Genomic DNA, 20,618 nt, shown 5'->3' on the forward strand with positions numbered 1-20,618 from the left:
GATTAGTGTGATGAAGTCAGCGCTCCTGGTAGCCTGGGTGCCCCCATCCCTCTTTCTCCTCTGTTTAAGCTGAGCAAACACTCTCTGCTCCATACCTCTATCCCGGTCATCTGTTTGCCACATCTGATCCCCCCCCCCCTGTCTTTTGCACAAACAGAAACGGACTCATTTAACTTCAAAACCAGGAATACCAATGAGCGTTGCTATCTTTGGGGACAGAGCTTTTTTGGCTTTAAGAGTTGCATAAAAGGCAGAAATTCAACATAGTCCGGGAGTTTTAGAGCGAGAGGCTCAGCAAGCCGGGAATAAATATTCTAAAATCAGAGATGTGGTGGGAGAGAGGACATGGAGGTGAGATGCTGGTGCTCGGCTATGGTGAATTAGTATGGTTGCCTCTGGGGATTGGCCAACGGAATAGGCCAGAGTATGGAAACTAGCAGAGGACCAGTGGGGAGAAGTGGGGGAGAGATGCTAGAAAAGATATGTGCTAAAGTTTCAGGGAGCTGTTGATTTAGGGAGAAATTGCAAACAGCCCAGAGTTGAAGCTGCTATTTTTTCTAGGCTGTCAAGTCCAGTTTGCTAACCCAAGTTTAGGCAGTTTCTCACCTGTTCAGCAAGCACAATCCCTGTGTGTGGCTGGGGGCTGTGTTCCCTCTAAGCTGTTAGTGTGAGCTAGCTCACAGGGTTTTTTAGTGTCTGGCTCAGGAAAAATGGCCCCAGAACAAACTAATTTAAGCAGTAGCTCACAAAGTAGAATTTTTGCTCACAAGACTCTATAGCTTAGAGGGAGCATTGCTTCTCTGCCGTTTGGCTAAGATCAAGTGTAGTATCGCTTAGAGGGAGCATTGGGGGTGGGCAGGCATTGGCAGGAGTTATGGCATCACTTATACAATAATTTCTGCTTGTGGCTCTTGGACACCTGGATGTACCAGAGAAATCATGTGAACACACCAAGCTGACTTAAACTGAATCAGACCATCAGTCCACCAAGGTCAGTATTGTCTGCTCGCACTGGCAGTGGCTCCTTAGGTTCTCAGGCAGAGGTCTTTTACATCAGCTACTACACAGTCCTTTTAGCCGGGGATGTTAGGTATCGAACTTGGGACCTTTTGCATTCCAAGCAAGTGCTCTACCCTTGAGCCACAGCCCCATACACAACTCAATGGGGGGTGCTTTGGAATTGAACGCTCCCTACCTACAACAGCTCACTGTTGCACCCAGGGTACTAGCATGTCAGGGAGAAGATGGAGCTAAAATCCTCTCTATTTGTGAGTTCTTTGCACACAAGAAACTGCTGGGTTCTGACTACATTGCCCATTGTCTTCTAACTGATCTTCACAGCCAAAACTTGTGTTGTTTTACAACCAATACTGAATTCCTTTGCAATCAGAGAAATAAAAAGCACATGTATTCTTTGCAAATGTCAAGTAATACATCCAGCTTGGTTTTTTTAAAGCTAGGTAACCCTGATTTTGGGGGGGGGGGGGAGGGGATGTGTGTTTCTAATAGGTTTATCTCCACCTACCCTCTTACTGGCTTTGTTTTAGGAGCCAAAAAGCAAGAAGAAATAGGAGTTCAGCACTTAAGAGATTGGAAACTGGTAGAGTTGCAGCTCTGTTCTCTTAACTTGAGGGCCAATGACATGTCAAGCAATTGGTAAGTTGATCTCTTGCCAGAAGCAGTGAGGTTCTAGTGCTAGGGAGAAGGAAGAAAGCTTCTGTCCACTCTCCACACCATGCGTAATTTTATAGACTCTATCCTGTCTCCCCTCGCTCGTCTTTTTTCTAAGCTAAACAAGCCCTAACCATGTTCTACACCCCTGATCATTCTGGCTGCACTTTTCTGCACGTTTTCAAGCTCTACAATACCTTTTCCCAGGTGCAGTCACCAGAACTGTACACAGTATTCCAAGTGTGGTGTCACCATAGATTTGTATAAGGGCAATAACAATAGTGGCAGTTTTATTTTCTATTCCTGTACGACTTATGGCCAGCATGGCATCTGCCCTTTTCAGAGCCAGTCAGACTCTGCGTTGGCATTTTCATTGAGCTATCCACTACCACCCCAAGATCTCTTTCTTTGTCTGTTGCTGCCAGCTCAGATCCCATGAGTGTATATGTAAAGGTGGGATTATTGACCCCAATATGCACCACTTTACATTTGCTCATTCTGAAACTCATTTGCCAGTGCTTTACACAGTGTGTTTTGGAGCTGATTTAATCCTAGTAGTAAAGCTGAAGTAACTAGTCTTCCATCTAATCTACTTGTGCCTTTTAGATGCCACAAGAAAGGTTAAACGCATCAGGGATTGTCACCCTTACTCATTTGCCTGGGTTGTGGCTCTGGGTTTCACCTCCACTAAGAAAAAGTAACAAGCTCCACACTCTCAGTGCATCAGACTGTTTAACAGCATTAGTGACACCAATCATTCTTCTGTATGCTTGCTAACATACAAAGATATTCAATAATAAGGTGCCATCTTAGGTGTCGCAGCTGATCTCTGTCCGGGTATTCTGCAACTACGTACAAATCAAGTTTCAGGCTTATAGGCCATGATTCCTGGACCAAAAACTGCCCCACTAGGTTCTGTTAAGAGAAAGAAAGGGATCACATTGGTCAGGTTGCCTCTGTCTCTAGAAAAGTAGCCTCAGGATTCTCACAGGCCATCCGTTCTTCACTCCAAGGGCACACTGCAATTCTGTGGTGCATGTTACAGGCACACTCCCTAAAGGTAGCCTTTGTCCCTCAAAGGGGCAACAGAGTCAGCATTCAGCATCTGTGACATGGAAGCCCTTGCCATTGGCCATTCAAGGCCTTCTCCAGTCTTCCCAGGCATTGCATCTCCCTCCTTGCCCCAGAACAGGGAGTCAGAATGGATGGTAGTCATGGGGTTGCTGTCACTGTGATTGTAACGTTAACTGGAGCATCCTCATCAGTAGGAGCTGGAGCAGGCTCTGGGTCAGAGGCATCCCCTTGGGCTGGTGCTGAATCCTCTGGGGCCACTGCAACTTGCTCTGGGCTGTCCTCTGCAAAAGACAGACAATATGTTCATGCAAAAGGTAAGGTACATGGGAGGCTATAGAGCAGAGAGATGGCAGGGAGAGGAGTTTAGTAAATAGGCTCAGTATCTTCTTGCTAAGATTTGGTACATGGGGAGCTTAGCAAATGACTTCCAACTAAGATCGGATACAACAGTAACTCTAAAATACAACGGTTTCCATTCTGCTGCAGGGAAATTCAGATGTTGTGCTCACAAGCAAAAACATCATGCACTAAGCACTGGTTTGTGTGTTTTAGAAATGCACTGCATGTGCATGCCTTTCTGAAATGAACTAAGGTGGGGAGGTACATGCAGGGCATGGGTTCAGAAATATGAGTCATGGGGTGGGGAGTGGCCATACAAGACAGGTATGCAGGTGATTCCACATTATTGCCACAGCCACAGATGTGCAAGTTAGGACTCTCAGGAAATCCATGACTCATATTTTCAGAACCAGGTATAAATTTGGGGTGTGTTTCTTTAAAAAAAATTAATTGGGCCTATCTAAAAAACTGTGTGCCCTGAGCAGAATGGGCCAGTTTTGCCCAGTCTTCGTAGATCTCAGAAGCGACATAAGGTTAGTTCTAGGATGGGAAACTAGTAAAGCAGTTCAGGATCGCTAGGCAGAGTCAGGCAACAGCAAATTAACCCTGGACCAGTGTTCCCTCTAAGCTGAATTAGTGTGAGCCTCCAGCTCACACATTTTTATCTTAGCTCAGGAAAAATGGCCCCAAAGCACAATAATTTATGCAGTAGCTCACAACTTTAATGCCAGTAGCTCACAACTTTAATGCCAGTAGCTCACAACTTTAATGCCAGTAGCTCACAACTTTAATACCAGAATCTCACAAAGTAGAATTTTTGCTCACAAGACTCTGCAGCTTAGAGGGAACATTGCCCTGGACATCTCTTGCCTTGAAAACCGTAAGTCAGCTGTGAGTCAGACAGCTACTCAGTGGTGCCTACTCTGACTGGCAGCAATTCTCCAGGGTCTCAGGCAAAAGGAACTTTCCCCAGTCCTTTTGCCTCAAAATCTTTTAACTAGAGATGTAGGGACTGAACCAGGGATCTTCTGTGTGCAAAGGATGCTATGCCAGTAAGCCAAGGACTCTCAGCTACACTGATCCTTCTTTTCAGCCAAGGAGACACTGGAATGTATATGCATGCTGTTTGCTGGATTTATCCAAAGGGAATGCTGTGAAACCCAAGGTGGTCCACTGCCATTTACCTGCAGGGGCTTCTTCAGCAGAAGCAGAAGTATCTCCAGGCTGCTCACCGGCACCATCCACTGCTGTTGTAGCCTCCGGCTCAGCATCTTCTGGATTGCTAATGCGCTCCTGAGCCTCTGCACCATCCCTAAAGAGAGGGGATGCAGCAGGCACACAACAGAGAGTCAGAAATGTCCATACTTCTCAATGCCTTCTCCCAACAAATGCAAAATGACTGTCACTTTTTAAGGGTTCTAGTTCTCACGGAGGCACAAAAAGAACTGCCTGGTATCTAGAGTGCCAGTCTTTGAAGGGTGGAATACTTAAAAGAGTACCGGGTTTTTGCCATTACATTTCTGGCCCTCCAGAAATTAGGAGAACATGTCTTGGATGGCCATCTCTATGTGCGCAATCACCATTTTGTCTGAAAAGGGCAATGTGCCTATTCTCCACCTCCAGTACGCTTAATCATAAACCTGGCCTTGTTGCAAGGTATACATGCAAATAGAAGCTGGAAAATGTGCCCTGTTCATAAAACATGGTGGTCACATTCATTGAGAGGAGCACAGGTAGTACACAGTCCTGGTGGTGTGTGAGGGAGAAGCACCAAAACCTGTAATGATGGGCACCGAAGGGAAGCCCTTTTCAGTCATCGGTCCCAATCCATGCAGACTGCAGCGCCATGATACGGATGGCTGCCTGCTTGTGTTGCAAATGCCCGCTTGGAGTTGGAAACGGGCAACAGTAAAAGAAAGGACGAGATCAACACTGGGAAATGATTCAAGATGGCAGCAGAGCAAGAGCAAAGGAAGCTCAGTGGCTGGGACATCATCAGGAACAGATATGGCCAGGTAGGAATCAGATGGCAATAAATGGTACCAGCGGCAAAAACTTCAAGTTGCTCTCTAGCTAGCTGCTCTCTAGCTGTTCTCTTGATATAGAGGTAAACACTGAGGAAGCAACTAATTGCTAGTTACCATAGGGGTTTCAACTTCCAGGTTGCAGAATTACAAATGATCTCCACATTACAAATATGTTTCCTTGGAGGAAATGCCAGCTTCAGAAGGCGGGTTCTGTTGCATCATATCCTTGCTGAGTGCCCTCCCTTTGCCAAACCCCTCCCCCCCCCGGACCCTACTCCCTAAACCTCCAAGATTCTCCCAACTCGAAGTTCACAACCCTAGCTACCACGCTGTGCTAAAACACACATTAGCCGAAGTGTTTGAATGCTGTTTGCAGAACGCTGACGCAATTCGTCATGTGGTCAAGAAAACAGTGCCCAAAATCACAACAGCCAATGCAAGGGACTCAACAGGAGGCCAAGGGAATGCACGGGAGGAGACTGGAAGCTCCTCAGCTTTGCTTGGGCCAAGCAAGACCCCCAACCTCCCTAGTCCTGGGCGCTATGCTGGTCTTGACTTAAATATCAGTTTGTTGCACCTGAACACCTGCCTGTATCGGTATAGCTAAGCAGCATGGCCTCTGTCTGCAGGACATATTTATAACTGGCCTAGCTTTCTTGGGGGAACTCAAGGCAGAATGTGCAGATCTGGTCCAGGCCTAACCAGACCCAGCAAGATTGCTGCCTCATGGGCCTTCAGCGCACTGTCTGGGATGACAAATGCTCTGTCCTTGCTTTGCTAAACCATCTCCATGGATCAGTTTAGATATCAGGCAAAACCATGGCTTATTTTAAGCCTGGGTAGTTTGGGAAACCACCAGGATTTGGCTCACAGACATACTTCAAAGCCTTGTTTGCCTCAACACATCCTAGTTTCATCCCCTTTACTGCTTCCCTCTAGAGTCCCAGCTGGCATCCCAGGCTGCACTGGGGCAAGGGTGGAGCCAGGGACCAAATCAAGATTAAGCCACCCCTGAAGAAAAAGGTTGCTCTGGAAGGTGGACTCTACAGCACTGTACCCTGCTGAGGTCCCTCCCCTCCCCTTCCCAAACCCCACCCTCCTCAGGCTCCACCCACAAAATCTCCAGGTATTTCCTGACCCAGAGTTGGCAACCCTAGTCACAAAACCATATAGAAGACTAACAGTGATCTGCAATCCAATTTCAAACCATTGTTTCAGATCCTGATTTGATGTACCTTAACCAACCATAGTCAGCAGAATGGTCACTAATTAATAGTTAATATAATTAAGTCATGGTCTTGCATGATAGGTGAACTGGGCCTGTGTCAGCTTTAGGAGACCTGGGCGTCTCACCATAAGGCAGGGGGCGGGGTACTATACAGCTAACAAGAACAAAGCACAGACTCCAGACCTGAGCTTGGAATTTTATCCTCTATACATCTCTTCTTGGGAAATGGCTGCCACATCTAAAGTTGGAACAAAGTTTTACACACAAAAAAGAAGTATTGAAATTCACGAGCGTTTCAAATGGAAGTCTTCAAATTCTGAATTAGATTACTTTGAAGGAGAAGAAGATGATATTGGATTTATATCCCGCCATATACTCTGAATCTCAGAGTCTCAGAGCAGTCACAATCTCTGCTATCTCCCCCCACACCCACAACAGACACCCTGTGAGGTAGGTGAGACTGAGAGAGCTTTTTACATCAGCTGCCCTTTCAAGGACAACTCCTGCGATAGCCTTGGATGACCCAAGGCCATTCCAGCAGGTGCAAATGGAGGAGTGGGGAATCAAACTCATTTCTCCCCGATAAGACTCCATGCACTTAACCACTACACCAAACTGGCTCCCCCCTTGAAAGCTTAAATTCAAATATTTGGGTACGAAATCTTGCTTTAAAATTCAGTTGCTTCAGACTGGTCTCTTATGCTGGGACAGGTCACACATTTTAGAGAGCTTCCTGTTATTTAGTCATGCCTTTCCTCAAACAGCCATGGCGCTCCTCCAAAACATCCGGCAGCTGAGGCTGAGCGACCCACTGAGCTTCATGGCTGAAAAGGGAACTGAAACCTGGCCCTCCCCAGTTCTATGCTGGCCTTTTAACTACTATACCCTGCAGGGCCAGCTTCAGCCTTTGAAGTGCCCTAGGCCAGGATACCCAAACCCAGGGGTGGAATTCTAGCAGGAGCTCCTTTGCATATTAGGCCACACACAGCCCTCCAAGAGCTTATAAAAAAGAGCCTTGTAAGCTCTTGGAGGATTGGCTACATAAAGGGTGTGTGGCCTAATATGCAAAGGAGCTCCTGTTAAAATTCCACCCCTGCAAACCACTCCCCATCCCACACCATTGTGGGGAGCAGGAAGATAGCACCTGCCCTCCTTCCCCCCCCCCCATGCCATAGTAAGGCTGCTAGCCTCCAGGTAGGTCCTGGAGACCTCCCACTTTGAAAACTGATCTCCAGCTGGCAGAGATCAGCTCCCCTGGAGAAAATGGCTGATTTGAAGGGTAGACTCTATGGCATTGGACCATGCTGAGGCTTCTCCCCTCCCCTCCCCCCCCCCCTCTCCTGGATCCAAAGTCACCAGGTATTTTTCAACACAGACCCAGCAGCAACCCTATGCCATAGGGAAGATTCATTTATTTTATTTAGTTTTCTAAACACCCTCCCGCTGCAAGCAGGGCTCAGTAGGTGTACGTAATACGAACAGTGGTTTAATGAGAATAAGTTAAAATAACATTTCCCTGGCTAATGGACAGAATAGTAACAAATCTCTAAACACTAAGATGGCGATAGACTGCCTGAGCATGCCATTGCCTCAGGGTGGAAGGGAGGCGGCCGGGGTGGGGAGTGTAAAACCACGAATGCCAGCCAAATGGAACACTATTGCTGTCCACCACCAAGCTGTTCGCTGCTACAAAGGAGAAAAATTTTGGGCCAGAGTTGTGGAAGCCCAGTTTTGAAATATTCTACACAAAGAGGCCCACCTGTGCTAGAACCCACACTGCTGGTCTTAAAGACATGAATGAAGGCAGGCAAAGGAAACAGATTCCTCATATAAGAAAACTACGGGAAAATGTATTCAGCGGAGCCATTGATAATCGGCACCTGGTGACAGCCTTTTAGATGTCTCAAAGAAGCCTGTGCGAAACAAGAGTTCCAGTACGACCTTGTTCTTTTCAACCTTTCGGATCGCTGGCTGCATATATTGAGAGACATTGATCAATTTCACAACTATTTCACCAGGATTCCTTGGAATGAACTGAGCAATGATTGCTATAAAGACTGGATTGATTCTTGGTGAACACGTTCCCTATTTTGCTAAGGACTAATTGTACGGTCTATCATGAACTAATACATGCTTTTGTAATTGTTGAATTGTTTGGTGAGTTTGTTGGCTGTACAGAGGCTGGTTTTCACGGAAAGCCTTGTGCTTTGGATTTCTCGTCTTCCACCAAATGCCTGGCAGAACCTTCTCCACCTTACATGCCCTGCAGAACTGCATCAAGTCCCGCAGGTCATGGACGTTGTTCAGCAGAGAGTTCCACGAGGTTGAAGGCAGGGCTGAAAATGCTCTGGCCCTGTTCAAAGATAGCCAGATAGCTCTTGGGCCAGGGACCACCCGAAGGCTCTTATCAGCTGAGCAGAGCATTCTCTGGGAGACTATCTAGGAGATAGTGCTCACCCCCTGCCCCCACCACACCACTGCAAGGCAGAGCCCGCCCTCTTTGTCCTGAGCACAGCAGGAAGGCACAAAGGTAGTGCCTGTTGTCCTTGCTCCCCAGTGCAGGAAGATGCCTATCTTTTCATTCCCCACCCCCACCCCAACACCACAGTGAGGCAAGGAGGCAGAAAGGGCCTGTCTGAGCCTGAGTCCTCCTCCTTCACGGTGGAGAGAGCCAGGGAATGAGCAGGCTTCCTGCTGGCCACCCACTGGGACCTGGGAGGGCACCTCCTGGAGCTTCTGCATACTGCTACAGACCCCAATTCCATAGGACAACAGGGCTGGTTGCCACCTCTCTACCTGTGGTGCCCCAGGCAGCTGTCTGTTAGATGGGTTGGCCCTGATGCCGTGCCACTTGTCTGCATCATGCTAGCTCTCTGTCAGGAAGCCCGCGAGTTTGATCTCTCACTCTTGTTTGGGATCTATCTGATGGACTAATAAAAGCACAATGAATGAAACCACAAAGGAGCCAAAGGAGGAGACAAGAGAAATAAAAGAGCTGAAAGGGGGTCTTGGATGACACTTACCTTCTGAAGAGCAGGTCATGTAACCCTGTGGAGAAATAACCCAAGGGGATAACAGTTGAAGAACGGTTTTGAAAGAACAGCCAAAGGCAGCCAACTGTTCACAATGAGATTGGTCGTCTTGTGGGAAATTCACAACAGGTTCCTACCACCTAAAACTCATAGGATGTCTACCAGTTTATGTTGTCTTCATAGTGTAGGGTTGCCAGGGCTTACCTGGCTGCCCATAGGAGACTTTCCTCCCAGCTAATACTCTACTCTATGGCACCATAGAGGTTTTTTTTACCCAAATGCTAGAGCATCCCTGCATGATGTGCCCAGCATGATGATGTCACTTCCCAGTGACATCATTCTGTCAGGCACGTCAGGCAAAAATGGAGCTCTTCAGGGGTGGAGCTCCCCCCACCAGCCATCTACATGCCAGTGTGTTGGAGGCCCTGAAATCAGGGGAACACTCATCAGGGGTGGGGGAATGGGAACCCTATTCTAGTGGGAACTTTGGGCAATGATGTGGCCTTCACATGAGCTGTAGAACCCCAGCAATGCTGCTGCTTAGAGGAGTGCCTTTAAACCTATAAAAATAAACATCCCCCCCCCCCGCCCCCAACTTCTCAATTGCCAAGAAGCATTCCAGAAGCTTTTACAACCCTGAGCAGCAGCCTGTAATCCAGAAAGTGATCTTTCCTACATTGCTAGCTTGGAGCGAAGGCAGGACATCTTGTGATTTCCCTTTGTGATTTTGTGACTAGCATGGAGCTTATTTTACTCTCGTTTTAATTAGCTGGACTTTTCTGGCTCCCGCATCCAAACAAAAACAGAGCGGTGCCGATTTATTTATTTGGGTTTCCGCTTTTTCTCTGGTAATTCTGTGCCTCCTTATTCTATTCTTTCCTGTGCCCACGGCACACTCCTAAACCTATCATCATGTTAGACAGAACTCCATGGCTTGTGTGGCACAGATGGCCAATGCCTTTGAGGGCCTCTACTCAGATGGTTTCTTCTCCAGGGCTGCTGATAGCTACTGCTGACACCCCCAAAAGAGATTGCCTCTTACTAGAGTTGCCAGCCTCCAGGTGAGGCCTGGAGATCTCCGGAATTACAACTGATTCCCCAGACTACAGAGATCAATTCCCCTGGAGGAAATGGCAGCTTTGGAAAGTGGACTCTGTGACAGGGGTGGACTTATGAGGTCCCTCCTCTGCCCTATGAGCTTTGGAGGGTGGACTTATGAGGCCACTCCTCTGCCCAAACCTCACCATCCCCAAGCTCCACACCCAAATCTCCAGCAATTTCCCAACGCTGAGTTGGCAACCTGACCTCTTGCAGCCCTCCCCAGCACTCCTCTTGTAAGGAATGAAGAGAAATGAGGAAGGGATGGAAGGAACTCCACCAATCCTTAATGAATCAAAAAGCCTCTCTAGGAATTCATAATCACTCACTTTAACTCTTTGCTTAAGTGGAACACAGGGTAACTGCTTCCTTGCTGCTGGAGAGAGCTCGCTAGGATCACAAGGCAAGCAAAGGCTTCCAATGAGCAATTGCCAGTTCCTAGAGAGGTTTCTAGCTGTTGCTGAAACCCTGAGGTTACAGGCCTCATGCTGGGAGAGGGAAAAGAGGCCAAAATGAGGCAGGTAGATTTCTTGAGCCACTCTTCCGTCCCCATGACCCTGACCTTCTCCCTCACCTGCTGGGCAAAAACATTCATTCTGTAAAGAGAAGCCAACTGCACCCCTCTATGTAAGGTTGCCAAGTCCAATTCAAGAAATATCTGGGGACTTTGGGGGTGGAGCCAGGAGACATTGGGGGTGAAGCCAGGAGCAAAGTTGTGACAAGCATAATTGAACTCCAAAGGGAGTTCTGGCCATCACATTGAAAGGGTCCACACACCTTTTAAATGCCTTCCTTCCATAGGAAATAATGGATAGTGGCACCTTCTTTTGGGGATCATAGAATTGGACCCCCTGGCCCAATCTTTTTGAAATTTGGGGGGGGGGTATTTTGGGGAGAGCCACCAGATGCTATACTGAAAATTTGGTACCTCTACCTCAAAAAACAGCGCCCCCCCTCCCCGAGCCCCAGATACCCGCGGATCAATTCTCTATTATTTCCAAGGAGATAAGTCTCCATAGGGAATAATAGAATTCCCGGCAGACATTTCCCTCCCTTCCCCCCCCCCCCCAGCTTTCTGATGACCCTGAAGCGGGGGGAGGGCCTCCAAACCGGGGGATTGGCAACCCTACCTCTCAGCTATGGAGTTCTTGGGATCCTTTGAGCCACCCATGAAGTGAGGGAAAATAATCACCATTTTGAGTCAACCACTCACTTGGGTTGTTCTCCCGGTTCCGAATGATGTACTGAAACCCCAGCAGAGATGCCACAGTTGCCACGATCATTCCTGCCACCGCTGCACCAATCACAGCAGGGTAGGCATTGAATGGAGGGTCGGCTGCAAGAGAGAGGAAACTGCTGTTGGAGCAGAGATAAAGGGGCCACAGGACAAACCAGATGGATCTCAGTTTTGGGCTTCTCTGTTTCTGAATGTAGAAACTGAGGAGTAGAAAACCTGTCATTGCTCTACTCTTCTTCTTCTATATGGCAATTTTCTAAACACACATACAGCTGCTGGATTAGCCCAGCCAGCACCTTGGCATCCCCTTTTTCCTGGTACTAGGGCAGAAGGTGTTAACACCCTTCACAGCAGGATGCAAAATATCTTCTTTGACATAGATATGATGGTCTATATCAGGGGTGGCCAAGGGTAGCTCTCCAGATGTTTTTTGCCTACAACTCCCATCAGCCCCAGCCATTGGCCATGCCGGCTGGAGCTAATGGAAGTCGTAGGCAAAAAACATCTGGAGAGCTACCATTGGCCACCCCTGGTCTATATGACAACTCAATCAACTGTGGAACATGGCAGCAATTTATGCCCCACTTTTCAGCTTACAACACAGGTATCCAGGATCCTTCCCTTCGTTGTGTCCAGGATGCTCCCTTTCATTATATCCCCTTTGTTGCATCCTCACAGATTATCATCACAGCAGCAATATTTCCATGGCAGGCTGGAAATTTGAACCTAGGTCTCCCAGATCCTAGTCTGGTAGTCTAACCACTACACCAGACAGAGTGATGACCACATTCTGGAAATGATGCCTTATGGCAATATTTAAAGACAGTTATTATTTAAGGTTCTGATCTCGACAGCCCAGGCTAGCCTGATCTTGCAGCTCTCAGAAGCTAAGCAGGGTCAGCCCTAGTTAGTACTTTGACTGGAGACCACCAAGAAAGTCCAGGGTCACAACGCAAGCAATGGCAGACAACTTCTGAATGTCTCTTGCCATGAAAACCCCATGAGGTCACCATCAGTCAACTGTGAATTACCTTCTACCATAGAGTTTTGCCTAAAATATTAGTGTCCACTCCGTCACCAATATGCCTACATAATTTCTAGGTCACATAGGCATGTCATGTTTATTCCCAGTTTCTTGCCTGTTTGGGTTGTAATTGGGGGTGGGGTGGAGAGGAGCACTTGAAACTGGGGGACTGGCATCCCTAATTCTGGGAGACCTAGCTTTGAATCCCCACTCTTTCAGGTAGGGATGCCAGGTCCCTTCTGGCAACCAGTGGGGGATGGGAGGATTTACCAATGGTGGGAGGGAGGCCCAGGTGATGTTACCAACAACATGGCTACATCACTTCTAGCAAACCCCGGAAATGGCATCATCACACTGTGCTATCATGGCGACACTCTGGTATTTGGGCAAAAACTCTATGGTAAAAATGGCCTCTCCCATAGAGGTTTTACTCAAATCCCAGTTTCATGCAGATGTCGCCAGTGTGATGATGTCACTTCCTATGTGCACCAGAAGTGACATCACCACTCCAACAGCAATGTTGCCTGGGTGTTCTTCTTTCTCCTAGTAAGTCCTCCTACTGACCAGTTGATTAGTAACAGGGAGCAGGGCCTGCTGGCAGGAGTCTCCCACCTACACTGGGATGGGGCTGGCAACCCTACTTCCAGGGTCACTCCCTCAGTAGGCTGTTGTTGTGAGGATAAAATGGAGTTAGAGAAACATTGGCTGAAACCAGCCAGCCGGTTTGCGGCAGCTGGCAGCCGCCTCGAACACAGCCGGCCGGAAACAGAGTGCACTGGAGCTTCCGGACGGTGCTCAAGGAAAGGGGCGAGCTGTGGACAGGCGGGGAGTGTCTGAAACGCTTGCGCGTCCCACTCGTGGCTCCCTGGGCACTCTCTGGCCTTCCAGACGGCTGGGAGCTGCCTCAGAGCCGCCCCAGCGAAAACTTACCCTGTCCTCAAAGACAATCCACCCGGCTCAAAAAGGGACCACTTTTGCAGTGGTCCCTTTTTGAGCCGGGTGGGTTGTCTTTGAGGATGGAGTAAGTTTGGCACAGGGGCAACCAGCAGATGTTGCCGTGTGCACGGATTTTTTGGGTCAATCTCAGAGGCATCTGAGTCAACCCAAAGTGCCAGTCTGTAATCAGCCATAGCAAGCATTTTTGAGTCCCCATTGGGGAGAAAAGTGAAGTATAAACAGGGCTTTTTTGCAGCAGGGACTCCTTTGCACATTAGGCCACACAACCCTGATGTAACCAATCCTCCAAAAGCTTACAGGGCTCTTCTTACAGGGTCTACCGTAAGCTCTTGGAGGATTGACTAAATCGGGGGGGGGGGGGGTGGCCTAATTTGCAAAGGAGTTCCTGCTACAAAAAAAGCCCTGAGTATAAACACCTATTTTAAAAAAAAAAAAAAAATGCTGGTTTGATAGCAAAGCGATGGTTGACACTATTGGGCCTGCAATATGACAAATCCCTATACTTTTCTAAAACCTTTTTCAGTCATTGCAGTTCTGACCTTCCTACCTCACATACCGGACCAGCATGCTATACATAATTTTCTCAGCACATGCGGTCACCATTTGGGGTATATGTACACAATCAGCTTCGGTGCATGCGATCAAAAAATGATTTTTAAAATTAATTTATTTCTTATCATTTACAATCACATTTACTGAAGCTGGCAAATATGCTTGTTACCCTATTTACATAAAATTAGGGTTGTCAGGCGGGGCCTGGGGATCTCCTGCTATTGCAACTAATCTCCAGGCAACAGAGATCAGTTCTTCTGGAAAATATGGCTGCTTTGGAGGGTGGGGTCTATCACACTGTACCCTGCTGAGGTCCCTCCCCTCCCAAAACCCAGCCCTCCCCAGGCTCCACCCCCAAAATCTCCACATATTTCCCAACCCAGAGCTGACAACCCTACAACAGTGAGCACACAGACTGAGAAGACTGCACGCAGCATCCTCTCTCAGTAAGTAAGATCTTTGAACACATCTTCCTAGAAGAGGTGCTGCTGTTGAAGCCCCGAGTTCATGGGCTTTGATCTGGATGAGAGCCCGAGACGAAAAACGAGGCACAACTCAGCTGAGGGAGCCCACAGCAAACAAAGCAGGCACAACAATCTGCAAATTTCAGAAACAAACCCCCGTATGCATCTTTGCCACTTCAGAAATAAAATGGCATAATGCAGAGCTCCAAATTCTCTGGGGAGAATTCAGATTAGGACAACATCAGAAGCCTCCCCAAGAATGTTCACACAAAAAACTTTGCCAGATCAGGCCAATCTCTCTCTCTCTCTCTCTCTCTCTCTCTCTCTCTCTCTCTCTCTCTCTCTCTCTCTCTCTCTCTCTCTCTCTCTCTCTCTCTCTCTCTCGGTGTAGAAATGTTACCGAGCGCTTACGTCTTCAAGGGGGGAACTCTTTCTCTGCTTAAGGAAACCCTCAATGAGGCTTTACATAAACTCTGCTCTTGTTCCTGCCGGGGGATCCCGGGGATTCTGCTCCGCATCTGTTTCCAATCTCCTCAGTTTTTCCAAGAAAATAGTTTGCTTGTTTTTCTTGAGCGTTTCATTTTGGTTTTGCACCTTACTAAAGCTGTCCCTGAGCTCTGCTTGGGCTTTGTTGCCACAGCTGCGGTCCTTATGGAGAGATCAGGCAGCCCGTTTTTTGCCCGGTCCCGGCAGGGTCAAACAGCATGTGCAGTGAATGCCAGGTAGAACTATTAAGTCCCAGAATCAATTCAATTCCCCCTCCTGTTACTGGGTCAGCCCATCAGTCTGAAAGGAGCATCTGTTTCCAAACTATGCCTTGGGGCAAATGAATGTATATATTGTGGCCTGTAATATTTCTGCAGGGCTGTTTTGGGGTAGGGCAAGTGTATGGATCAGTGGTCTGGTTTTGGAGTTGCCTTGATTATCTACAATGGCCTCCACTCACCTGTACCTGTACAGCACTCCTCTTTGTGGCCCTGGATAGCAGACGAGAGCCAATCCCAACCCAATTTTAAAACGGGATGCCAGCCTCCAGGTGGAACCTGGGGAATCCCCTGGAATTACGGTTCATTTCCAAAATACAGAGACCAGTTCCCCTGGGGAAAATGGATGCTTTGGAGGGTGGACTCCATGGCATTGTACCCCACTGAGGTCCCTGTCCACGCCAGGCTCCATCCCCAAATCTATGGAACCAACTTCCAGAGGAAATGCGGGCCCTGCGGGACCTTGAACAATTCCGCAGGGCCTGCAAGACCTTCCTCTTCCGACTGGCTTTCGCTGACGTAGAAAGAAATTGCTAATGATTACCGCCATCATAAAGAACAAATAGCATTAGCACTTTTATAAATTTAATTAATTAATTTTAAACTTATCAGAATTTTAATGTTAATGTTTAATGTTAAATGTAACTTTGTCTTTTGTATAATGGAAATTTGAATGATGTTGTTAGCCGCCCTGAGCCTGCTCCGGCGGGGAGGGCGGGATATAAATAAAATTATCTATCTATCTATCTATCTATCTATCTATCTATCTATCTATCTATCTATCATCTATCTATCTATCTATCTATCTATCTATCTATCTATCTATCTATCTATCTATCTATCTCTGGGAGTTTTGCAACCTGATCCCCCACCGATGGCCAGGGAGGACTTGGCAACCCTAGCCAAACACTGGTCTTTAGGCGCTAATAAGGAAAGGAAAGGTCCCCTGTGCAAGCACCAGTCGTTTCCGACTCTGGGATGACGTTGCTTTCACAACGTTTTCACAGCAGACTTTTTTCGGGGTGGTTTGCCATTGCCTTCCCCAATCATCTACACTTTCCCCCCCTCAAGCTGGGTACTCATTTTACCAACCTCGGAAGGATGGAAGGCTGAGTCAACCTGGAGCCAGCTATCTGAACCAGCTTCCGCTGGGATCGAACTCAGGACGTGAGCAGAGAGCTCCAACTGCAGTACTGCAGCTTTACCACTCTGCATCACGGGGCTCTCTGTAATAAAGCCATCTGCAAAAGCTATGTTGCTTGAAGAACCAGCTTAGAGTAGTGTTTAGGAGAGATGCATTCTCTAATCCTCTCACTCTCCTGTGATTAGTTGCAGATGAGTGCATCCTAGCCTGTACAGAGATAAACTCAGGGCTTGCTGGGACAAGGAACCAAAGGGTGGTTGACTTTATCTAAGCCATAGGCAGCTCCACTAAGGTCTGTTTCTTGTTCCGTTGGGCTGATGTAACATTCAGAAAGGGACTTGCATGGGTGAGATGCGCAGTGTCTCTTTTTGAGCTGCGCCAAAACAGGAAGCGCTCCTTGTGCCCTTCCTGTTCTTCTGCAACAGGGTCATTTCCAAAGCCACTCTAGGAATGTAGGAAGCTGCTCTGTAGTTGTGCCCTAACAATGTGTACAGCACAGATTTAAACCAGGTTAAGAAGTGCTCCCCTCCCCACTAGGAAGTGGACCAGAGAACTGAGCATATCCATGAAATTGCAGCTCCTGCAAAATATATTGGGAACTGTGACAGTTAAAGGGAATCTGCATCCATTCACACAAGCCTCTATGTTATTAACCACTGTATCAAACACAGAGACCACTTTAGCACTAGGTCTTGGAGCCCTTCCCCCCCCCTCCCAGCACTGCTGTCTGATTTCGCACAAGCTGCTGCAGGGCTATGACTTGCCCAGCCTCTTTCCCATGGCAAGCAGAAACCGGTTTTCAGAGGATCCTGCTTGCCATGGGAAAGAGGCAAGGCAAGTTGCAGCCCCACAGCACCTTGTGTGAAATCGGACAGAAGTGCGGGGCAGGGGGCTCCAAGACCAGAACAAGCCTAGTAAGAAATCGGTCACAATTTCAAACCAAAATGTCAGTTTCTTTGTATGTTCTCAGTCACTAAAAACCAGTATGCCAGGTTGAGATTATGCAGGAGAAAACATAAATGGGTGAATTCGAAGGGCATCTCTCCACTGCTAAGGTACCCTTTTGAATGCCATGGGTTTCCTAGGATCCTGAGATTTTGATGCCCTGCTTTAAAAAAATCTTGATTTCATGCTCAGGAAATCTGGCAGCAAGATTCACACCCAGTCAAATAGCAGGCAACAGTTCTCAAAGGAACCAAGCCAGCCAGGAAAGGCATTACTTCACAACGGGCCCAGTGGCAACTATTATATAGAAGGGTGGAGTACACTTCCCAGAAGAAAAAAAATGACCTGTGGCAGGAAGGATTAACCAAACCATGCAATTAAGCAGAGAAGATGGGGCAGAGAAATGACAATCCCGTCAGAACCCATCAGATATAATTTGCCCTTTGCGATCTAATCCCCGCCCCGAGAGTGGCATGCAGCACCCCGCACTGCCTGGATTCACAAGTCTAAATCCAGCCTCATGCATTATGGCAAGACAGGAAGAGAACAGCAAGCTAAACCAGAATGCAAAAGCAGAGCAGCAGCAGCAGCATCACAATGAAACACAGAGAGACCCAAAGCAGTTGCCAATGCAGGTTCTTTCTGGTCATTCTAATAACATTCCAACTTGGCCCTCTTTGTCTGTTTTCACCTAGCCTGGCTTTGCTCCCTCCTATTGTGTTTAAACCACAAACTAGATTGGCAGAGTGGATCAGATAAACAGCCACTGTATAAAACTTCAGGGGAATCTGAAAAGCTATGAAGCCTCCCTCCTTCCACATGAGACACAGCCAGTGAAGTACTGAAACACTAGCTATGCATACATAGTAATCGGTAGAGGTCAGAGAATGGAAATGAGCCCTGATTTCTAACAAGGGCTGCCATTTTGAAAGCCACCATCTTGATGTTACTTTTCATGAACTTGCAACTTATTGATACAAAAGTAGGGTTGCCAACCCCATGGGTGGAGGCAGGGGATCCCAAGGACCAGGCCCTGCCCCCACTGCTGATCAGCTGGCAGGCCAGGGAACTTAACAGGAGATGTGGGAGGCCCAAGCTATATCGCCAGCAACTTGGCGATATCACTTCCGGCATGCGCCAGAAGTGACATCACATTGGTGACATCATGCCGATGTTCTGGTATTGGGGCAAAAATTATATGGTAGAAGCCATTTCCCACCCACCCCCATTTCCTCCCGGTTGCCAGGAAGGATGTGGCAACCCTAATACAATGCTTTCACCAATGATTAACACTCAGGCAAGGAAATCTGTGGAAGTCCATCTCTAGTCACTGCCATGCCTGTAGCCAGGGCTTTTTTTGAAGCAAAACCTCCTTTGCATATTAGACCACATACCCCTGATGTAGCCAATCCTCCAAGAGCTTACAGTAGACCCTGTACTAAGCTCGTGGAGAATTGGCTACATAAGAGGGATGTGGTCTAATATGCAAAGTAGTTCCTGCTACAAGAAAAAAAACCCTGCCTGTAGTATAATGTTTTGATAAGCAGTTCTGTGGCAGGCAAGATGAATGTCCTAGTTTGGCCAGATGCTCTCGCTTCTCCCGCCTCACCTGAATTTCTACCAAGAGAAGAGCAGGGATGTGTATATACATGAAACCTTAATGCCAAGGGGCTAGGAGTGAATCATTAAGGATTCATCGTCTGTCAAGCTACTGGGTCCTCCAATGGCTCACAAAATGCAACAGCATCTCCAGACAAGACCACTGGGATGAAACCAAACCCCATCTCTGTCAATGATGAAATTGGATAAGGCATATAGAGCAGGGGTGGCCAACAGTAGCTCTCCAGATGTTTTTTTTGCCTACAACTCCCATCAGCCCCAGCCAGCATGGCCAGTGGCTGGGGCTGATGAAAGTTGTAGGCAAAAAACATCTGGAGAGCTACCGTTGACCACCCCTGATATAGAGGATCTGTACTATGATGCTTCTTGGTTAGCAGTACAGTACTATAGCCTGTAAAGTAAAAGGCATGTAGGAGAATTCCAATGTAATTTGATGCATAGTTAGTCTAGCTAAGCCCACCAATATCAAAGGACTGACTATGGGGTAGCTCTGTACAGCAGGTGCAAAAATCCCATAAAACCCACTGAACAGCCTTGTGCAAAATTCGCCATCACCATCACTGAAGCTACCTCTCAGGACAGGTGCAAGGTAAATAATGAGAAAGCATATTCTACACAGCAGTGTTCTTTAGAAATTATGATACATATCTCCCCAAGGTTTACTGCCAGCTTCTATCAGACTAAAAGCTACTTCAAATACATCTCCAGTTCAAGTAACCAAGGACTGGTCTACATGATGCAAAACAAGGTGGCATGTGGACTGTCTCCCATCAGAAGATGAAAGGTATGCTTCTGGAATGGTCCTCTAATGTCTGAATGTTTCTCAATGGACTTTGAGCCAACATACACTTTCATCCTGTCCATTTTGAATTTCCTTTTGCCTTCAAGATGGCAACAACTGTAGCTCATGTCCTGTCATCTTGTATATGAGGCTATTTGCATACACAGATTTTGTCCTGACTTATTTCTGGAAGAACCTAGATCTCCACATAAAACTGGCTAGTCATTATTGCTTGTATATTGCCTTGATATAACATGGAATGCAAATGAGTTTTAATCATGGATTGCTGGCCATCATCGTGGGTGTATGATACTGCTTTGTACTGAGTCATGGATCATTGGGCCACTGATCGATCAATCAGTCAATCAGTTGATCAGATCCTAGTTTGCTCCAACAAATGCTAGTTTCGTCAACTTAACTCTTTGCTCCATGAAGATCCATAGGTATCTTGGCCAGCATTCCAGTGAAGATGGCACTGGGGAACAAGCCAGGATTAAACCAGGATGTCCACATTCATATGCCATGTAAACTACAGTTAAGACTAACTCTGATTAATAAAACAACTTCAAACCACAGTTTCAAATCCCAGTTTGAGGTACCAGATCCCTAACTAACCACAGTCAATGGAGTGACCAACACTGAGATGACCACACTAACTCAT

At 47.3% G+C, this 20,618-nt stretch overlaps 1 protein-coding gene across 1 annotated transcript in view; it reads right to left on the reverse strand.

Moving 5' to 3' along the window:
- Positions 1-10,952: 10,952 nt before the first annotated feature.
- Positions 10,953-20,618, reverse strand: part of VSIG10L2 (V-set and immunoglobulin domain containing 10 like 2) — a 31,178-nt gene continuing 21,512 nt past the window's right edge. Inside the window, exons 10-11 of the mRNA XM_060251721.1 lie at positions 11,683-11,805; positions 10,953-10,957 (exon numbers count right to left, since the gene is read on the reverse strand). Coding sequence (XP_060107704.1) covers positions 10,953-10,957; positions 11,683-11,805 — 128 coding nt within the window. The remainder of the gene's footprint in view (positions 10,958-11,682; positions 11,806-20,618) is intronic.

Source organism: Heteronotia binoei, chromosome 12 (genome assembly GCF_032191835.1).
Source record: "Heteronotia binoei isolate CCM8104 ecotype False Entrance Well chromosome 12, APGP_CSIRO_Hbin_v1, whole genome shotgun sequence".
NCBI lineage: Eukaryota > Metazoa > Chordata > Lepidosauria > Squamata > Gekkonidae > Heteronotia > Heteronotia binoei.